Below are 17031 nucleotides of genomic sequence, written 5' to 3'. Positions count from 1 at the left end.
CAATCCACAAAGCAAATAAAAAAAAAAGCCTGAAGACAAAAGCGCAGATATAACTCAGTAAATGTGGTTTAAGGGTTATATACAGTTTCCAGTTGTTTTTCTAGTTTTGATTAATAGGGATTTTTAAACTCAGGTGGTCCTTGAGGAAACCCAGGAGATGAGTTTGAACGACTAATTCAATCGTATGCTGAAGTAAATTAGTCACCCTCACTTTCTGAAAATACCCAAGAAACCTAAACTAATTGAGCATTTAAATAATTGAGAGATAAAACAAGGAAAGCACTGTGTGTGTGGGTGTGTGTGTGTGTGTGTGTGTGGGGTGGGGGGTGATGTGGGTGGGGGGTGGGACTGTGAAAGTTTGTGCAGTGCAGCTTCACCGTTGACATGGTGGAGTGTTTATCTGTTTTACTGATGGAATATCTGTTATATCTGTTTGTATTGAACAGGTCTTTTGGGACAGAATAGCCGTGCTGTGAGTGAATTAGTTTCTGTTCTGAAATGAGCCTCATTCCTGTATTTACTTCTGTGTGTCTCTGGCAGCGTGCCGCAGTAAAGGTAGGGGACTGTTGCTATGGAAACCGCAGCATGGCTGGGAAGGCATCCTCGCATGCTGCTCTAGATAGTGAGAGACTCAAAGAACATGTTGAATTAAAGTGACATGTCAAGAGCCAGTGTTTGCAGTCATCCGTTATCACAGTGTTTAAAAGTAGTTTTCCCTGTTTATAGTTTTAGCCAAAACGAGGATGTCATGTTTGGTCGCTCTGTTTGTGTGTGTGTGTGTGTTAATAAACATGTTTATTTGCATGTGTGTGAGATTCTGGTTTGTGTGTGTGTTTCACAACTTTAAAGTACTTTGAATATCTTCATTCATTCATTCATTATCTGTAACCCTTATCCAGTTCAGGGCAGTGGTGGGTCCAGAGCCTACCTGGAATCATTGGGCGCAAGGCGGGAACACACCCTGGAGGGGGTGCCAGTCCTTCACAGGGCAACACAGACACACTTTTTGGACCGTGGTGGGAAACCGGAGCACCCGGAGGAAACCCACGCAGACACAGGGAGAACACACCACACTCCTCACAGACAGTCACCCGGAGGAAACCCACGCAGACACAGGGAGAACACACCACACTCCTCACAGACAGTCACCCGGAGGAAACCCACGCAGACACAGGGAGAACACACCACACTCCTCACAGACAGTCACCCGGAGGAAACCCACGCAGACACAGAGAGAACACACCACACTTCTCACAGACAGTCACCCGGAGGAAACCCACACAGACACAGAGAGAACACACCACACTTCTCACAGACAGTCACCCGGAGGAAACCCACACAGACACAGAGAGAACACACCACACTTCTCACAGACAGTCACCCGGAGGAAACCCACGCAGTGATTTGTTTACATTTTTCCATTAGAACAGAAACTCACAGCCCAGTATAATATAGATATTGTAGCTCTGGGAATGGAGCTAATTTTTTCAGGTTTTTAATTCAGGTTTCTGTTAATGATCTATTTTTTCCCCTCCGTGTTATTCTTATTTCCTGTTTACAAGTTGAATGCCTTGCAATCCTTTTGAACTCCTGGCCAGCACCACATTATTCACTAAACCATAACAGCCATTCTGATCTTCTATTTTCATCTCCTTCCATCTGACTGCTTCATTGACAGAAACCCCTAAACCCCTCATGTAAGCCTGCCACCACTGGCTCTAGCACTGCTCGTTCCCAGCCAAGGCTTTTCTGTTCCTCCTTATCCAGCGGAGGCAGCTTTCTGGAATGCGAAAAGTCCAGAAGTGTCTCAGCCTCCCAGCGAACAAAAAAACCTCCGACAGATGTTAGTCCTCCTAGTGGACCAGCGGAGTTTGACAGATGCTGCTAATTGTTGTTTGCGAACAGCTGCCGTAGCTCAGCGGGGAGAGCCTGTCAGCACCCTACTGTTTCTGTGTTTATTATAAACAAGGTGCGGGGGTCCTTCAGAGAGGTGGAAGGCTCTCGGAAGGTTTATTTCCACGGCTGCAGTGTTTCAGGAGGCAAAGTAGCGGAGGTGGGGTAGTGAAATCATGTTGATAAAGAGGAGAGGTCAGTCTGTTGTTTGACTTGTTGTTCTCTTAATCATAGATTTTCTGTGACTCCCATTCACTCTCTCTCTCTTGTTCTTTCTCTCACTCTGCCGCCATCCTCAGGTTGCTGCTGGAACTGCTGGAGCTGCTGTTTGACAAGTTCAACGCCGTGGCTGCGGCTCACAGTATTGTTCTGAACCATCTGCGGCAGATCGTGGTGTCTCCAAACGGAGCTCTGGAGGGCATCAAACTGTACGAGCAAGCCGACGTCTCCGCGAAGATCCAGACCGTGCTGCAGGTCAGCGACACACAGCAAATGTTTATTCAACACAGCAGACACTTTCACAAAGTGCCACCACACTGTTATATTACATTAAATGCATGAACACATGAATTCTGCATCATTACTTATGATAAACATTACACTTAACCCTGCTTAATGCTTACTGTGGCCCTTTCTTATTAAGCACTTCATCTGTTTGTATATTTTGGATCATCCGTGTTGGTCCTCAGTGTTTCAGAAATGTATTTTCCAGGCACATGGAAGCCCCATGCCCACAGTGACATCAGTTGTGATGTGTGGAAAGTACAGTCTAGCTGTTGTGTTGGATTAAATGCATGATGTTTATGTTTTAAAGCATTTTTTTGAATAAAGTCTAATGGTAATTCAGAATTCAGCCGTCCTCGTTCTCATTGTAACTGTCGTGTAGTATTAAAAATGATAATGATATGATAATTGTCATTAAAAATAACCTAAAAAACAGAGTTACATCAGTAAGAAGAGCTTCAGAAGCATGTGCATCGATTTGTTCTGTTCTTGAGGGTAATATTGTGTCCAAAAATATGTTAGCAACTGTGAATGTAGCATATTCACACTTTCTTTTTTAATTAATTTATTCATGTATTCATTCATTTATTCATTATCTGTAACTCTTATCCAGTTCAGGGTCGCGGTGGGTCCAGAGCCTACCTGGAATCATTGGGCGCAAGGCGGGAATACACCCTGGAGGGGGCGCCAGTCCTGCACAGGGCAACACAGACACACACATTCACACCTACGGACACTTTTGAGTCGCCAATCCACCTACCAATGTGTGTTTTTTTTGGACTGTGGGAGGAAACCGGAGCACCCGGAGGAAACCCACGCAGACACAGAGAGAACACACCACACTCCTCACAGACAGTCACCCAGAGGAAACCCACGCAGACACAGGGAGAACACACCACACTCCTCACAGACAGTCACCCGGAGGAAACCCACGCAGACACGGAGAACACACCACACTCCTCACAGACAGTCACCCGGAGGAAACCCACGCAGACACAGGGAGAACACACCACACTCCACACAGACAGTCACCCAGAGGAAACCCACGCAGACACAGGGAGAACACACCACACTCCACACAGACAGTCACCCAGAGCAAACCCACGCAGACACAGGGAGAACACACCACACTCCTCACAAACAGTCACCTGGAGCGGGAATCGAACCCACAACCTCCAGGTCCCTGGAGCAGTGTGACTGCGACACCTACCTGCTGCTCCACTGTGCCGCCCTAATTTATCGATATAGTTTTATTTATTGTTTAATTTGTTTACCATGAAATTCCAAAACACCCTTTGAATAATTCTCCATCAGTTCATAGATAACAGCTTCACTGCTTCATAACCTGAGGCCTGGGAGCTGTATACCCTTCTAGCTGTCGCTTAAACATTGACCACGGTGACTGTCAGCTCATATCCAGCTGCTCCAGAGGTTGCCACTTTAATTGCATTGCTTTTCTACGGTGACTACACCGTACTCTCTGTGTGTACACCGCTGAACATCTGTGTCCACAGTGGGAGCAGCTTAAAGTGGATGACTTCCCTGATTGTAAGGGGTGCCAACATATTCTTTTCAGTGTCATACATCACACTGTGTTCCTGCCTTGCTTCCAGGTAATCTCCGGACCCACCGCGATCCTGAACAGGACGAAGCAGACAAGTGAATGAATGCAAATCCTGTCCCAAAACGTAGCTACAAAAAAAAAAAAAACAGCAGTTAATGGTTGCAGGACGCTGTGGAATTGATAACTCATCCTCTCGTAGTCGACACAGGAGTGAGATTCCACTGGGCCACCAACAGAATTAATTATACGTACAGGTAAACGTTGGCATAACTTTTTAACGCGGTGTGAAGGAGAGATGGCGAGATATACCATAATAGGCTGCGTTTCCAGGAGGAGACAGGTTTGCTGAGGTCATAAGATCATTGCAGAGATAGAAACAGCCCCCACAGCCCCCTGTCAGTTCCTTGCCGTTAGCCCTGAAGGCTGCAGGTATCGGCCACGTGCAGGGAGGACCAGAGAGCTGTGAGCGGACACAGCACACTGATGCAGGGGGAACCATGGCAACGGGAATCCAGACAGCATCAGGCTGCGGTGCAGCAGTTTTTTGCTGCATTCTGCAACAGTCTACTGCAGTTGTCACACAGAACAGCAGCAGTGGGTCTTCAGGCGGTGAGATGATGGGCCTGTTCTCAGGGGCTTGTCTCTCTGCTGTACACACATTGGTCCGTCTGTGAATGTGTGGTGCATTGGAATGCAGTTTTGAGCAAGGTCTGAGTTCATGGAAATGAAATCTTCACCACAAGGGGTCCACTTTTCATATTTCAGCTGGATCCATCTCTTGGCATCCACTGGCATTTGCATTAGTAATTAGTGAGTGTCATTTCAAAGGTGGCTTTAATTGTTTAAGGTAATAATAAGAATCCGCCGTTCTGCTTTTAATGGAGACAGGCGCGGAGTGGACTGGGGCCTGGAGGTTGTGGGTTCGATTCCTGCTCCGGGTGACTGTCTGTGAGGAGTTGGTGTGTTCTCACTGTGTCTGTGTGGGTTTCTTCCGGGTGCTCCGGTTTCCTCCCACAGTCCAAAAGCACACGTTGGTAGGTCCGTAGGTGGGACTGGCGCCCCCTCCAGGGTGTATTCCCGCCTTGCGCTCAATGATTCCAGGTAGGCTCTGGACCCACCACGACCCTGAATAGGATAAGGTTTACAGATACTGAATGAATGAATTACGTTGCTCCATGCTAAAAAATTCCCTGCATTATTCTCACCAAATGATTTATTTATTGAGCATTTGACCTTAATTTTTGCCGGACCTCCCACCGAGCCGGCCCAGAAACGACTGACTGAGTGATTCCTAATGTTGAAACGCACATGTTTGAGCAGGAGCTGTAAGTTCAGCCGTATTTCACAGAGAGAGCTTAAGGTGGCGCTAATACACCGTCTGTTGTTTGCACAGCCGTATTTCACATTCCAGTTCGGGAACTAAATTTGGAACCTTTCAGCACATTTCCACCTACATTAACGAGAAAAAATAGTTCTTAGCTAGAACCGAAAAACAGTAGGTTCTTCAGCGCAAACCGTGAATAATAGGAAATAAGATGGGACCTTGCTACGTTTGTGTGTGTTTCTGGGGCTGTGTTTGGCGCATTGGCCAGAGCCTCGGCTCAGTGGTGGTTAGTTAACAAACTCAGCAGGACGTATTATATCTCACAGAGAGAGGAGGACTGCTGAATTTGTCTTATTTCACGTGAGTGTGAAGGGAAGTGGTGGGGAGACATTTTGTGGCGTTAGTGTGTTTATAAAACTCCATAGAGCTGCACACAGCCACGTTAAACTCCACAGGCTTTAACCTGTTTCACTGAGTAAATAAGTAAACGTAATTCTTAAAATCAACACAATGTTCTTGGTCTTTGTTCTTTGGTGGTAGATCGTGTAGTTTTTAAATAAAATGAACCAGAAAAACACTGAAGCCGGTGTTATATATTAGAAACAAAACTTTTTTCATTTCTGCATTAATTACATGCTCTCAATACATTCTGTACAACACAATCACAGAATAAAACCCACATCTATCTATTGTTACACTTATATAGCGCCTTTCGAGACACCCAAGGATGCTCAGTCCACACACACACTGTTGAGAAGCGGCAGCCAAACACACAGTGCACAGTGTACTCTCGACCAGGAACGACCGTCCACCTGGAGGACTGCATCGGGCACTAATGTTTCACCCAGGACACAGCGCCAATCCACATCTGGGCACACAGTCATTCACTCACACAGCAGGACATTTATTAGCAGGACATTTATTATTATTATTCACCTACCCTCCATGTAGGTGAATTGGCTTCCGGAGCCCCCGGAGGAAACCCACGCAGACACAGGGAGAACATTGAAACTCCACTCAGATGGGACTTGAACCCAAGATCCCAGCGCTGGGAGGCGAACGTGCTCACCACTAAGCCACCGCGCCGCCCACATTGAAACAAAGACATTGATTTGAAGCACCAAAGATTCCCCAGTCCTTCCAATAACAAGGGGATGCAGTTTGGACATTTCCTGATTTTGAAAATGCAGAAACACCTCTGTGACAATGGCTATAATGGCAGTCCGGCAAAACTTGTTGTCTCTTGTTGTCCTAACAGCAGTGTTGGATATATGTAGATATCAGACTGTTACGCGTAAAGACATTAGAAAAAGGTAATCATGCTCATTTGCATATAATTTAGTTCTGTTTTTACCATTTAGCTCAGGGTAAATAGTAAGTAAAACAGCTTTTCAGATCACTGCATTTTTAGTTGTATATAGTCCTTATTAAAGTGAAGGACATCCCAGAATTATAGATCACTGTTAAAACAGTACATACAATTTTCCTATGCCTTTAAATTGGTTTTATTTCTGAAAACAACCAATATTAATAATTTATCCCTCCACATCTAACCTGAACCTATCCTGATAACCTCAGTATTACAGCGAATGATATGCCTCTGTGCTGAGGGCCGATATTGCGATAATGATTTTGCAAATGAGATTTTGTGCTGCTTTAGTGTCAGATTGATGGGCAGGTGATGTTTCCAGCTGCTGAGACAACCCACTGAGAATCTTCTTGACGTTTCCAGCGGAGAAGGTTTGCTTGTCTATGTGGGAATTTGTGAATTTAAGAGTGTTTTTGCGTACACCAGCTTTAGTATATGATTTTTCTGATTTCTCCTGAGCTCCAGCTGAATTATGCTTTCTTCAAGCGTCAGAGGAAGGAAGAGAGACTTATAGAACGTGTAGAACATCACACAAGAAAGGTGAACCTGCGAAGGTACAATGAGTTTTTTCACAGACGTGGATCATGTCGCTACTCACTCATGCCTTACACTGGTTTTTATCTTTTATTCCCTCTTTCCTTTGCACGCTTGCTTGTTCCTGTAGTTCACTGGCTCTTTCAATAGTTTACGATATTCCTCGGCTGCATGGTAGAACGAGGGGGTGGTGTGGAACAGGCAGGAGAGACGAGGGAGAGAGAGAGAGAGAGCATAGAGCCAGAATAAAGCAGAGAGGAGAGTGTCAGTGCAGGCTGAGAATGAGTAAATGGGTTTGTCATCACTCCATCAGCAAAGGCGTGGAGTCGCACACTGACCTTGTACTTTCCTCCTCTCTCTTCAGATCGAGAGAGAGAGAGAGAAGGGGAAGGAAAATGAGGGGAAAGGAGGCATCTCTGCCAGAAGACCTTGAGCAGTCAGATATAGCCCCAGTGGAGGGAAAGACTCAAAGCATGTATATTTAAGAATCGTTGGAGAGATAATTCTGAAGGAACATGTATTTATTAATTCCAGAGCCTTTTTCTCTTTCTCTCAGAGTAGCTAGATCGCACGGGTGTGGGGTAATTTGGCGAGAAGTACCTCTGCAGGTGTGTTACAGGGATGAATAAAAAATCGAACACTATTCTGAACCATTCAGACGGCATGAAACTTGCGGCTTTTGTACAAAGTCAGGGAAAACACTTGGGCTCTAATCTGAACGTGGCTCACAGGATTAGTGTGAAAGGCAGATGATCAGAGCCTGATTCAGGCGAAGGCGCAAGTGGATAAAGGCCGTGAGTCTGAGAATGCAAAGGTAAGTGGTGGAGGTTGGGAGAAAGACAGAGCGACACCAGAAGAGCGAAGGAAAGCAGCGTGTCTTTTCTTTTCTCTTTTCCGACGCTGAATCTCTCTCTGCTTTTTGCTGAAATGGATCCCATTAAGTCCCCGGTGCAGTTCTGTGCACAGCCTAAACCCAGCCGTCACCAGGGGCTGCGCATCCTCCCCCGTGGCTGCGATGAGAGATAATGTAATCTCTTGATTAGAATCCTCATAATGGGAGATGAGCTTTTTTATATTCAGTCATTCGTGTTATTATTTTCCCCTCCGATTGTTTCCTTTCGAAAAAGCTTCCTGTCTTCCCGGTCCCTCGTTCTCCCCTCTTCTTCAGGCTGTAAGTGACAGAGACAGCATGGCAAGTACATGCTCCGCCTGGCGATCAAGCACACACGCCTCTTCTGAAAGTGCCTCAGGTTGTGGCAGGCTTGCCAATTCCGGTCCAGCACAATCCCAATCTTATCCGGCCTAGGAGAAGGCATAGAGCTGATCTCTCGAGAATGAGAATGAGGGGAGTGTAAGAGCACCTTGGGAAGATGCTGTTTTGTAGGTGCCATTGGGAGAAGAAGGAGGTCCATATATGGGGCATCTATGGCCTGGTGGTTAGGGAACTGGACTTGTAACCGGAAGGTTGCCGGTTCGATCCCCAGGTCATGACCCTTGAGCAAGGCACCTAACCCCCAACTGCTTCCCAAGCGCCATGGCCAGGACTGCCTGCCACTCTGGGCATTTGTGCTCACTGCCCCCTAGTGTTCACTAGCGTGTTTCACTGCAAGGATTGGGTTAAATGCAGAGAACAGATTCCTCTCTGTGCAAGCACAGTGGCCAATAAAGTGATTCTAATTCTAATTTTGTACCTCCTAGAGGACATGCCCTTATGCTTTTAATGGGAGAGAACCCGATACTGGGCTGCCCTGGTTTTGATAGTGATGTATTGGCAGAAGTAGTTCAGTTATCTCACAGCATGGAAGACGAAGGAAAGAGTAAGAGCAGCTCTGGTGCCTGTTGTGAAGAAAAGTGTATTTATTTAATTAAAAGTCTTGAGTTAATTAATTTCATGAGGCATTAATTTTTATTATTTTTATGATTCGCTTAGCGTTCACACTGACATTTTTGACATGGGATCTGAAGCAAAACATGTGAACCAAAGGCATATGGAGAAGAAACAAAAATGAACAAATGATTGCATGAATTATGTGATATAAATTTGGCAGCAGTAACTTGGACCATAGGCACGGTGGTGCAGCAGGTAGTGTCACAGTCACACAGCTCCAGGGACCTGGAGGTTGTGGGTTCGGTTCCCGCTCCGGGTGACTGTCTGTGAGGAGTGCAGTGTGTTCTCCCTGTGTCCACGTGGGTTTCCTCCCACAGTCCAAAAACACACGTTAATAGGTGGATTGGCGACTCAAAAGTGTCCGTATGTGTGAGTGTGTGTTGCCCTGTAAAGGACTGGTGCCCCCTCCAGGGTGTATTCCCGCCTTGCGCCCAATGATTCCAGGTAGGCTCTGGTCCCACCGCGACCCTGAACTGGATAAGGGTTACAGATAATGAATGAATGAATGAACTTGGACCATATCCACAGACCTTTCTAACTGTATATTTTTACTCCCCAGTGGATTTTGATTCACTTATTTGGCACGTACCACCATTTGTTGAAACTGTGGTACGTGGTTCTTTCCCAGAGCCACTTTACCAGGGTTCACTTTAATTGAGCCAAACTTCCCCAGTGTGAATGTGATCTAAATGTGGTCAGGATGTGAGAGTCAGACTCACTGTTCCTCTCTCAGCTTCTGAGTCCATCGAGCTCTAGTTTGAGAGGAAAGCTGTCACCGGTGAGAATGAAAAATAGGCACAATAAAAATGCTAAGGATATTGCTATGGTCTTGTTCTTCTGGAGCATAGATGGAATCTTGTTATCTCTCGCTCTCTATCTTTCTTGGTTCCCTGAACTTTAATTTTGCCCCTCACTCTGGCTTAGGCTTCTCTCATTACCCCTCCAGAGAACAGGAAGAAGAGAGTTGACCTTTTCTACCGAACAGGAGACATGACAGTTTTGGCTGGACAGACAAGAGAAAAACGTGATCAATTTCCTGCTTCTTTCACATTGCCTTGTGAGCTATGTCCATTCTCTTAACTGTACTCTGTGTCCTTTAAGAGATGAGGGAACATTCGTTTTCAGTGTTAAACCTGTCTTTGACTTTTGCTCTTGCTCTGAAAGAGTTCTGGTGCTTTATGAGTGTGAACAGTGGAAGGATTGTCTTGTAAAAGTTGCCGAAATATGAGTGGCTATGGAAATATTATGGTGGATGTCTCAAGTGTAGACGGTGGTTTGACAGACAAGTGAGAAAACATGGGAGGCCCAGAGTATAACAGGGCATATTTGGGGAGCAGTAGGTTTACTTGGGCTTTAGCTAAAAGGGAAATTGGATGTTTCTAGATTGAAGGCCAGATCTGGTAGTCAGTATTCATTCAAATGGTGAATGAAATGTTTTTTCCTGTTGGTGATTGTCTAATGCTTGTGGAGCCACCAAAACGGGTTCGGGTACAAACGCCAGATATTACACATTTCCAGTATAACATTTGAATCCTGCTAAATATCGTCCATCACACACCCACACCTGTTGTACAGCTACCAACATTTGTGTTTGGACTGTGGAAACCCTTACAGACACAGAGAGAACACAACACAGTTCTCACAGACTTTGGACCCTGAGACCCATCCATCCATCCATTATCTGTAACCGTTTATCCATTTCAGGGTCACGGGGGGTCCAGAGCCTACCTGGAATCATTGGGTGCACGGCAGGAATACACCCTGGAGGGGGCGCCAGTCCTTCACAGGGCAACACACACACTCACACACACTCATGTCCTACGGACATTTTTGAGTTCCCAAACCACCTACCAATGTGTGTTTTTGGACTGTGGGAGGAAACCGGAGCACCCGGAGGAAACCCACGCAGACACAGAGAGAACACACCACACTCCTCACAGACAGTCACCCGGAGGAAACCCACGCAGACACAGAGAGAACACACCACACTCCTCACAGACAGTCACCCGGAGGAAACCCACGCAGACACAGGGAGAACACACCAACTCCTCACAGACAGTCACCAGGAGGAAACCCACGCAGACACAGGGAGAACACACCACACTCCTCACAGACAGTCACCCGGAGAAAACCCATGCGGACACGGGGAGAACACACCACACTCCTCACAGACAGTCACCCGGAGGAAACCCACGCAGACACAGGGAGAACACACCAACTCCTCACAGACAGTCACCCGGAGGAAACCCACGCAGACACAGGGAGAACACACCACACTTCTCACAGACAGTCACCCGGAGGAAACCCACGCAGACACAGGGAGAACACACCACACTTCTCACAGACAGTCACCCGGAGGAAACCCACGCAGACACAGGGAGAACACACCACACTCCTCACAGACAGTCACCTGGAGGAAACCCACGCAGACACAGGGAGAACACACCACACTCCTCACAGACAGTCACCCGGAGAAAACCCATGCGGACACGGGGAGAACACACCACACTACTCACAGACAGTCACCTGGAGGAAACCCACACAGACACGGAGAACACACCAACTCCTCACAGACAGTCACCCGGAGGAAACCCACGCAGACACAGGGAGAACACACCACACTCCTCACAGACAGTCACCCAGAGGAAACCCACGCAGACACAGAGAGAACACACCACACTCCTCACAGACAGTCACCCGGAGGAAACCCACACAGACACAGGGAGAACACACCAACTCCTCACAGACAGTCACCCGGAGGAAACCCACGCAGACACAGGGAGAACACACCACACTCCTCACAGACAGTCACCCGGAGAAAACCCATGCGGACACGGGGAGAACACACCACACTCCTCACAGACAGTCACCCGGGGGAAACCTACACAGGCACATGGAGAACACACCAACTCCTCACAGACAGTCACCCGGAGGAAACCCACGCAGACACAGGGAGAACACACCACACTTCTCACAGACAGTCACCTGGAGGAAACCCACACAGACACAGGGAGAACACACCAAACTCCTCACAGATATTCACCCGGAGAAGGAATCAAACCCACAACCTCCAGGTCCCTGGAGCTGTGTGACTGCAAGACCTACCTGCTGCACCATCGTGCCGCCCGACCCTGAGACCTTGGCTGCTAAATATGAACAAATAATATTTTGTTTGTTTGTTTGTTTTTGGATTCAGTAACTGATTAATGCCTCACTTGAGGTGACTATCTTCTTTAAGTTTTCATCAAGTAGAAAATTATATTTCTACCCCCAGGGTAAACTGTAAACATTCCCAGGTTTAACTGGAACAAGATCTATTAGGGATGTGTGATGATATCAGAATCCTCTCTGCAGATAACTAAGGTTCATTGTGGCACTGCTGGGCAACTCTGCTGAAATTCCTAAGATTCGTTTACATGACTGTAATCTACAGTATGAAATATTATACTAATCTGAAATGTTATTCCAGGTAGATGTACAGTTAATTAAGGTTTAGCTGTTACTCACTGCTTTTGAAGATAAGTGGAGGAAATATATTGGCATTGGCATCAGGCCACAGTTCCTATTTTGGTGCGTCTCTGCAATCTGGTGCTCCATTAGCTTGTAGATCCACGTGTCCATGGAGAACAAGAAGCAATGGTTAGGCATTTATCAACCAAGTATTTAATCCTTTCAGACAGTAATTATGATCTAGGGACTATGTAACGTGCAGCTTGCACTGTTGTGAATGCAGTCATAAATTATGACGTATCATGTTTCTTTAACAGTTATTTCTGTTAGCAGGTAGTCCTGGAGGATGTGGGTTCGAGTCCTCCTCCGGGTGACTATCAGAGAGAACACACCACACTCCTCACAGACAGTCACCCGGAGGAAACCCACACAGACACAGAGAGAACACACCACACTCCTCGCAGTGTCTGTGTGGGTTTCCTCCGGGTGACTGTCTGTGAGAAGTGTGGTGTATTCTCTCTGTGTCTGCGTGGGTTTCCTCCGGGTGACTGTCTGTGAGGAGCGTGGTGTGTTCTCCCTGTGTCTGCGTGGGTTTCCTCCAGGTGACTGTCTGTGAGGAGTGTGGTGTGTTCTCCCTGTGTCCGCGTGGGTTTCCTCCGGGTGACTGTCTGTGAGGAGTGTGGTGTGTTCTCCCTGCGTCTGCGTGGGTTTCCTCCAGGTGACTGTCTGTGAGGAGTGTGGTGTGGGTTTCCTCCGGGTGACTGTCTGTGAGGAGTGTGGTGTGTTCTCCCTGTGTCTGCGTGGGTTTCCTCCAGGTGACTGTCTGTGAGGAGTGTGGTGTGGGTTTCCTCCGGGTGACTGTCTGTGAGGAGTGTGGTGTGGGTTTCCTCCGGGTGACTGTCTGTGAGGAGTGTGGTGTGTTCTCCCTGTGTCCGCGTGGGTTTCCTCCGTGTGCTCCGGTTTTCTCCCACAGTCCAAAAACACACGTTGGTGGGTGGATTGGTAACTCAAAAGTGTCCGTAGGGGAGTGTGTGTGTTACCCTGTGAAGGACTGGCGCCCTCTCCAGGGTGTATTCCTACCTTCGACCCAATGATTCCAGGTAGGCTCTGGACCGACTGCGACCCTGAACTGGATAAGGGTTACAGATAATGAATGAATGTTTTGTACATTTGAATTTAAAAACTAGTAAACAATAGCACTGTGTCGGTGAGAAATCAGGTGGCATGTAAATATTGAGAACACTATTTAGGTGTGTATATACTGAAAATGAATTTGGCAACTTGCATTGCTTGTTTGCTGTTGTGATATAAGCACACCTCTTATAACGGACCTTCCACCAGAAGACGTCGACCACAACTCAAACCTTGCCTCGATCAACATCTGGATGTCTGTAGTGAACTTAATGAGCAGGGGATTGTATACACATTGATTTAAATTCTGGTTTTATCTCTTCATCTTTTCATTAATGGACTGACTCGGTCACTCCTGCATCTAGTTGTGCTTTGATTTGACCTTTTACATGTGCTCTGTTCACACGGCATCTGAGGATAGAGGAACCTTCCAAAGCTGATGCTGAAAAGATGGTCGTCTCATTAATGCCCATGGGAGCCCTTTTCCATGAAGGAGGGATGAGTTCTGTTCCAGTTCACAGACCTAATTTTGAAAGCTTCTGCGCATTTCCACCAATATTAATAGGTTCCGTCATCAGGTTCTGCAGCATGAACTGCGATGACGTCCGTACGCGTGTCAAGCTAAGAAGGCCCAAGAAAGAGCACAGAGGCAGGAAGTATACAAGAGAATGCTGGGTCTGTTCCTTATATTTACATTCCCTACATTTTCCTGACTCTGTCCGTGTGCAGCATTGGTTCCCATCAGATCTGGTGCAAACTCAAGCTGCTTCACTGGAGTGCCCTAGTAATAAGCTTCTAATAATCCTGAACGCAGCCAGCTTAAGATCCAGAGTTCATTTCGTCCAAAAGGGCTTTGAGAGTGTGTATGCGCCCATCTCCGAAAGTTGCCAGTCCCCTTGATCGTCACGGAGTGAATGGAACATCGTGAGGTCAGATTGGGGTGTGTCATGCCATTTGTTTACCTGTTGTCTGTACTTGTCCTTGGCCTAATAGTAGTTTGTCTTCCATTACGTGAGAAGACCTGTGAGCAGGAAAGTCCAAGCACCTTTCTTATTCGGAGTATAAACAAGACAAGTGAGAATTAAATGCCCTATTGTATTTTAGTCTAAATGATGTGTTGTAAATGGCTAAAGTCGGCGTGGTGCTCCCAGTCTCGGGAGAGCTCCCCGCCGAGTTAAATGATTGCGGCATTGTGCGGTATGTTTTCAGTCTTTGGAAACTCGGTGCCCCGTGTTCCTCAGGCTATACTGTGAAGTCTCGCTGGTTGCTTTTGAAAAGCGCAGCTCTCGAAGTTCATTAATTACGGCAGTAATCACGCATTCTGTTGTGGCGTGGCTCTCTCTAATGGCTTGGCCTGTACTGGCCGTTCAGGATGGTGCTGACTGGAATTCTAATGGCCTGATGTTAATGAGACCTTCTAAGCAGCGACCTCCCAATACAGACTCAATGAGTCAGAGACGTGCTTAACAGACAGTATAGAGCGGTGGGATGTGTTGTCTACCACAAAGATTTTTCCATGAAGATTGTTTGACAGGCAGTTGCAAATGGGCTTACGTTGGAGCTGGAAGATGCTAAGGATTTAGCTGAAAAAAAAATGGCTGTCTGTGGCTCATTCTCTCTTTGAAACATGGCAAGGAGCTGAGGGAGTTGGCTTGTTTATTAGATAAATTACTGAACATATTATGGTTAACTACCTTAGGTGTCTTTACGCAGTCATCACCACCAATCATGTTCCGAATGAGAGCCATTAGATTCATATTAGATTAGAAACCATGCAAACCTGCTGGCTCTGTCCTCTGTCGTTTGTCTTTATACGACTCAGCTGTGGACCATGAGTGCAGTTTGGTCGTTGCCTCTGAATGATATTTAATAACTGTTATTAACTGGCACAATCTCTTCATTACGGATACATTACCGTGGTCATCTCGTACCCTGTACGACCGAAGTTTTGTGGATTACTGCTCATTTAACATTCATTCTGAAATCAAAGATGTTAATCGGTAGCTTGTCCCATTTACTGAAATCCCTGGGAAAGCTCGATTTCTAGTTTCTGTGAGAATTAGATGCCAACTGGTCCAGAGAATCACATGGATGTTTTTATTTTATTTTTTTCCACTTTGCTATGGAGAATACCTCTCACGTGTGAGCAACTGAACATCTGTGTTCACAGTTGGGGTACATGGTATGGTACATAAGCTCCCCCTTTTCCACAAGTGAATACAGATCTGGGTGTCCGTAAAACAATTGTGAGCTGCTTTGTTCTAAATACCACAAGGATTAAAACCCACAGCAGCGTTCTCCCCCAGTCTAAACATTCATACATTCATTCATTATCTGCAACCCTTGTCCAGTTCAGGGTCGCGGTGGGTCCAGAGGAATCATTGGGCGCAAGGCGGGAATACACCCTGGAGGGGGCGCCAGTCCTTCACAGGGCAACACACACACTCACACATTCACTCACAAACACACACACTCACACCTACGGACACTTTTGGAGTCGCCAATCCACCTACCAACGTGTGTTTTTGGACTGTGGGAGGAAACTGGAGCACCCAGAGGAAACCCACGCAGACACAGGGAGAACACACCACACTCCTCACAGACAGTCACCCGGAGGAAACCCACGCAGACACAGGGAGAACACACCACACTCCTCACAGACAGTCACCCAGAGGAAACCCACGCAGACACAGAGAGAACACACCACACTCCTTACAGTCAGTCACCCGTAGCGGGAACTGTCTAAACATTTCTGTTCAAAACGCAACTATCCCGTTTAAATAATAATGAGCTGCTTACTGTTCGCCCCGACCCCTGAGCTCACAGCAGTAAGGAGCGAGGAGCAAAAGCTCTGTCTTTTTAGCCATTTTCACTCAGTTCTCTTTATTCTCTGTTCTTGTTTTTTCAGTTCTTACTCAGTGCTCTTATTTCTCCGCATGCGCTTGTATAGCTCTGTTTAACCACATCTTTGCGCTGTCACATAAACACAGGTGAAGCGCTGTGAGAGACTCAGACAAGGGGCAGGACAGTTCTCAGTTCATGTCTACACTTGATCGCGCAATATCTGAACGGATGATGTTTGTCCCACGTTTTCTGATTTGGAAAGCCCGCAAAAACCTGACCGGGTTGTTTTAATTTCAGAGTGTGTTGGTTGATGGGCTAATCCACTAAAAAAGGGATACGTTTCATAATATGCCCCTTTTAAAAAAACAAATAGCTGCATTCACTGATTATGGAAGCTTAGGGCTATAGAAACTTTAGTGTATATCATTTGCATATGGTGTGTATGTCTCTAAGTTGCTGGTACTGAAAACCTAATGCTGTTTATAATTAGGAATACAGTGCAGAATGTAACAATACCTTTAATTTCCATA

The 17031-nt window shown here is 46.5% G+C and overlaps 1 protein-coding gene across 1 annotated transcript in view; it reads left to right on the top strand.

Moving 5' to 3' along the window:
• The window catches only part of exoc4 (exocyst complex component 4), a 253279-nt gene that overhangs the window by 32493 nt on the left and 203755 nt on the right, over nucleotides 1-17031 (top strand). Inside the window, exon 7 of the mRNA XM_066669357.1 lies at nucleotides 2193-2367. Coding sequence (XP_066525454.1) covers nucleotides 2193-2367 — 175 coding nt within the window. The remainder of the gene's footprint in view (nucleotides 1-2192; nucleotides 2368-17031) is intronic.

Source organism: Hoplias malabaricus, chromosome 4, assembly GCF_029633855.1.
Source record: "Hoplias malabaricus isolate fHopMal1 chromosome 4, fHopMal1.hap1, whole genome shotgun sequence".
In the NCBI taxonomy this organism is placed as follows: domain Eukaryota; kingdom Metazoa; phylum Chordata; class Actinopteri; order Characiformes; family Erythrinidae; genus Hoplias; species Hoplias malabaricus.
Note: the sequence above shows the minus strand (reverse complement) of the source record. Positions and strands in the feature narration are given on the sequence as shown.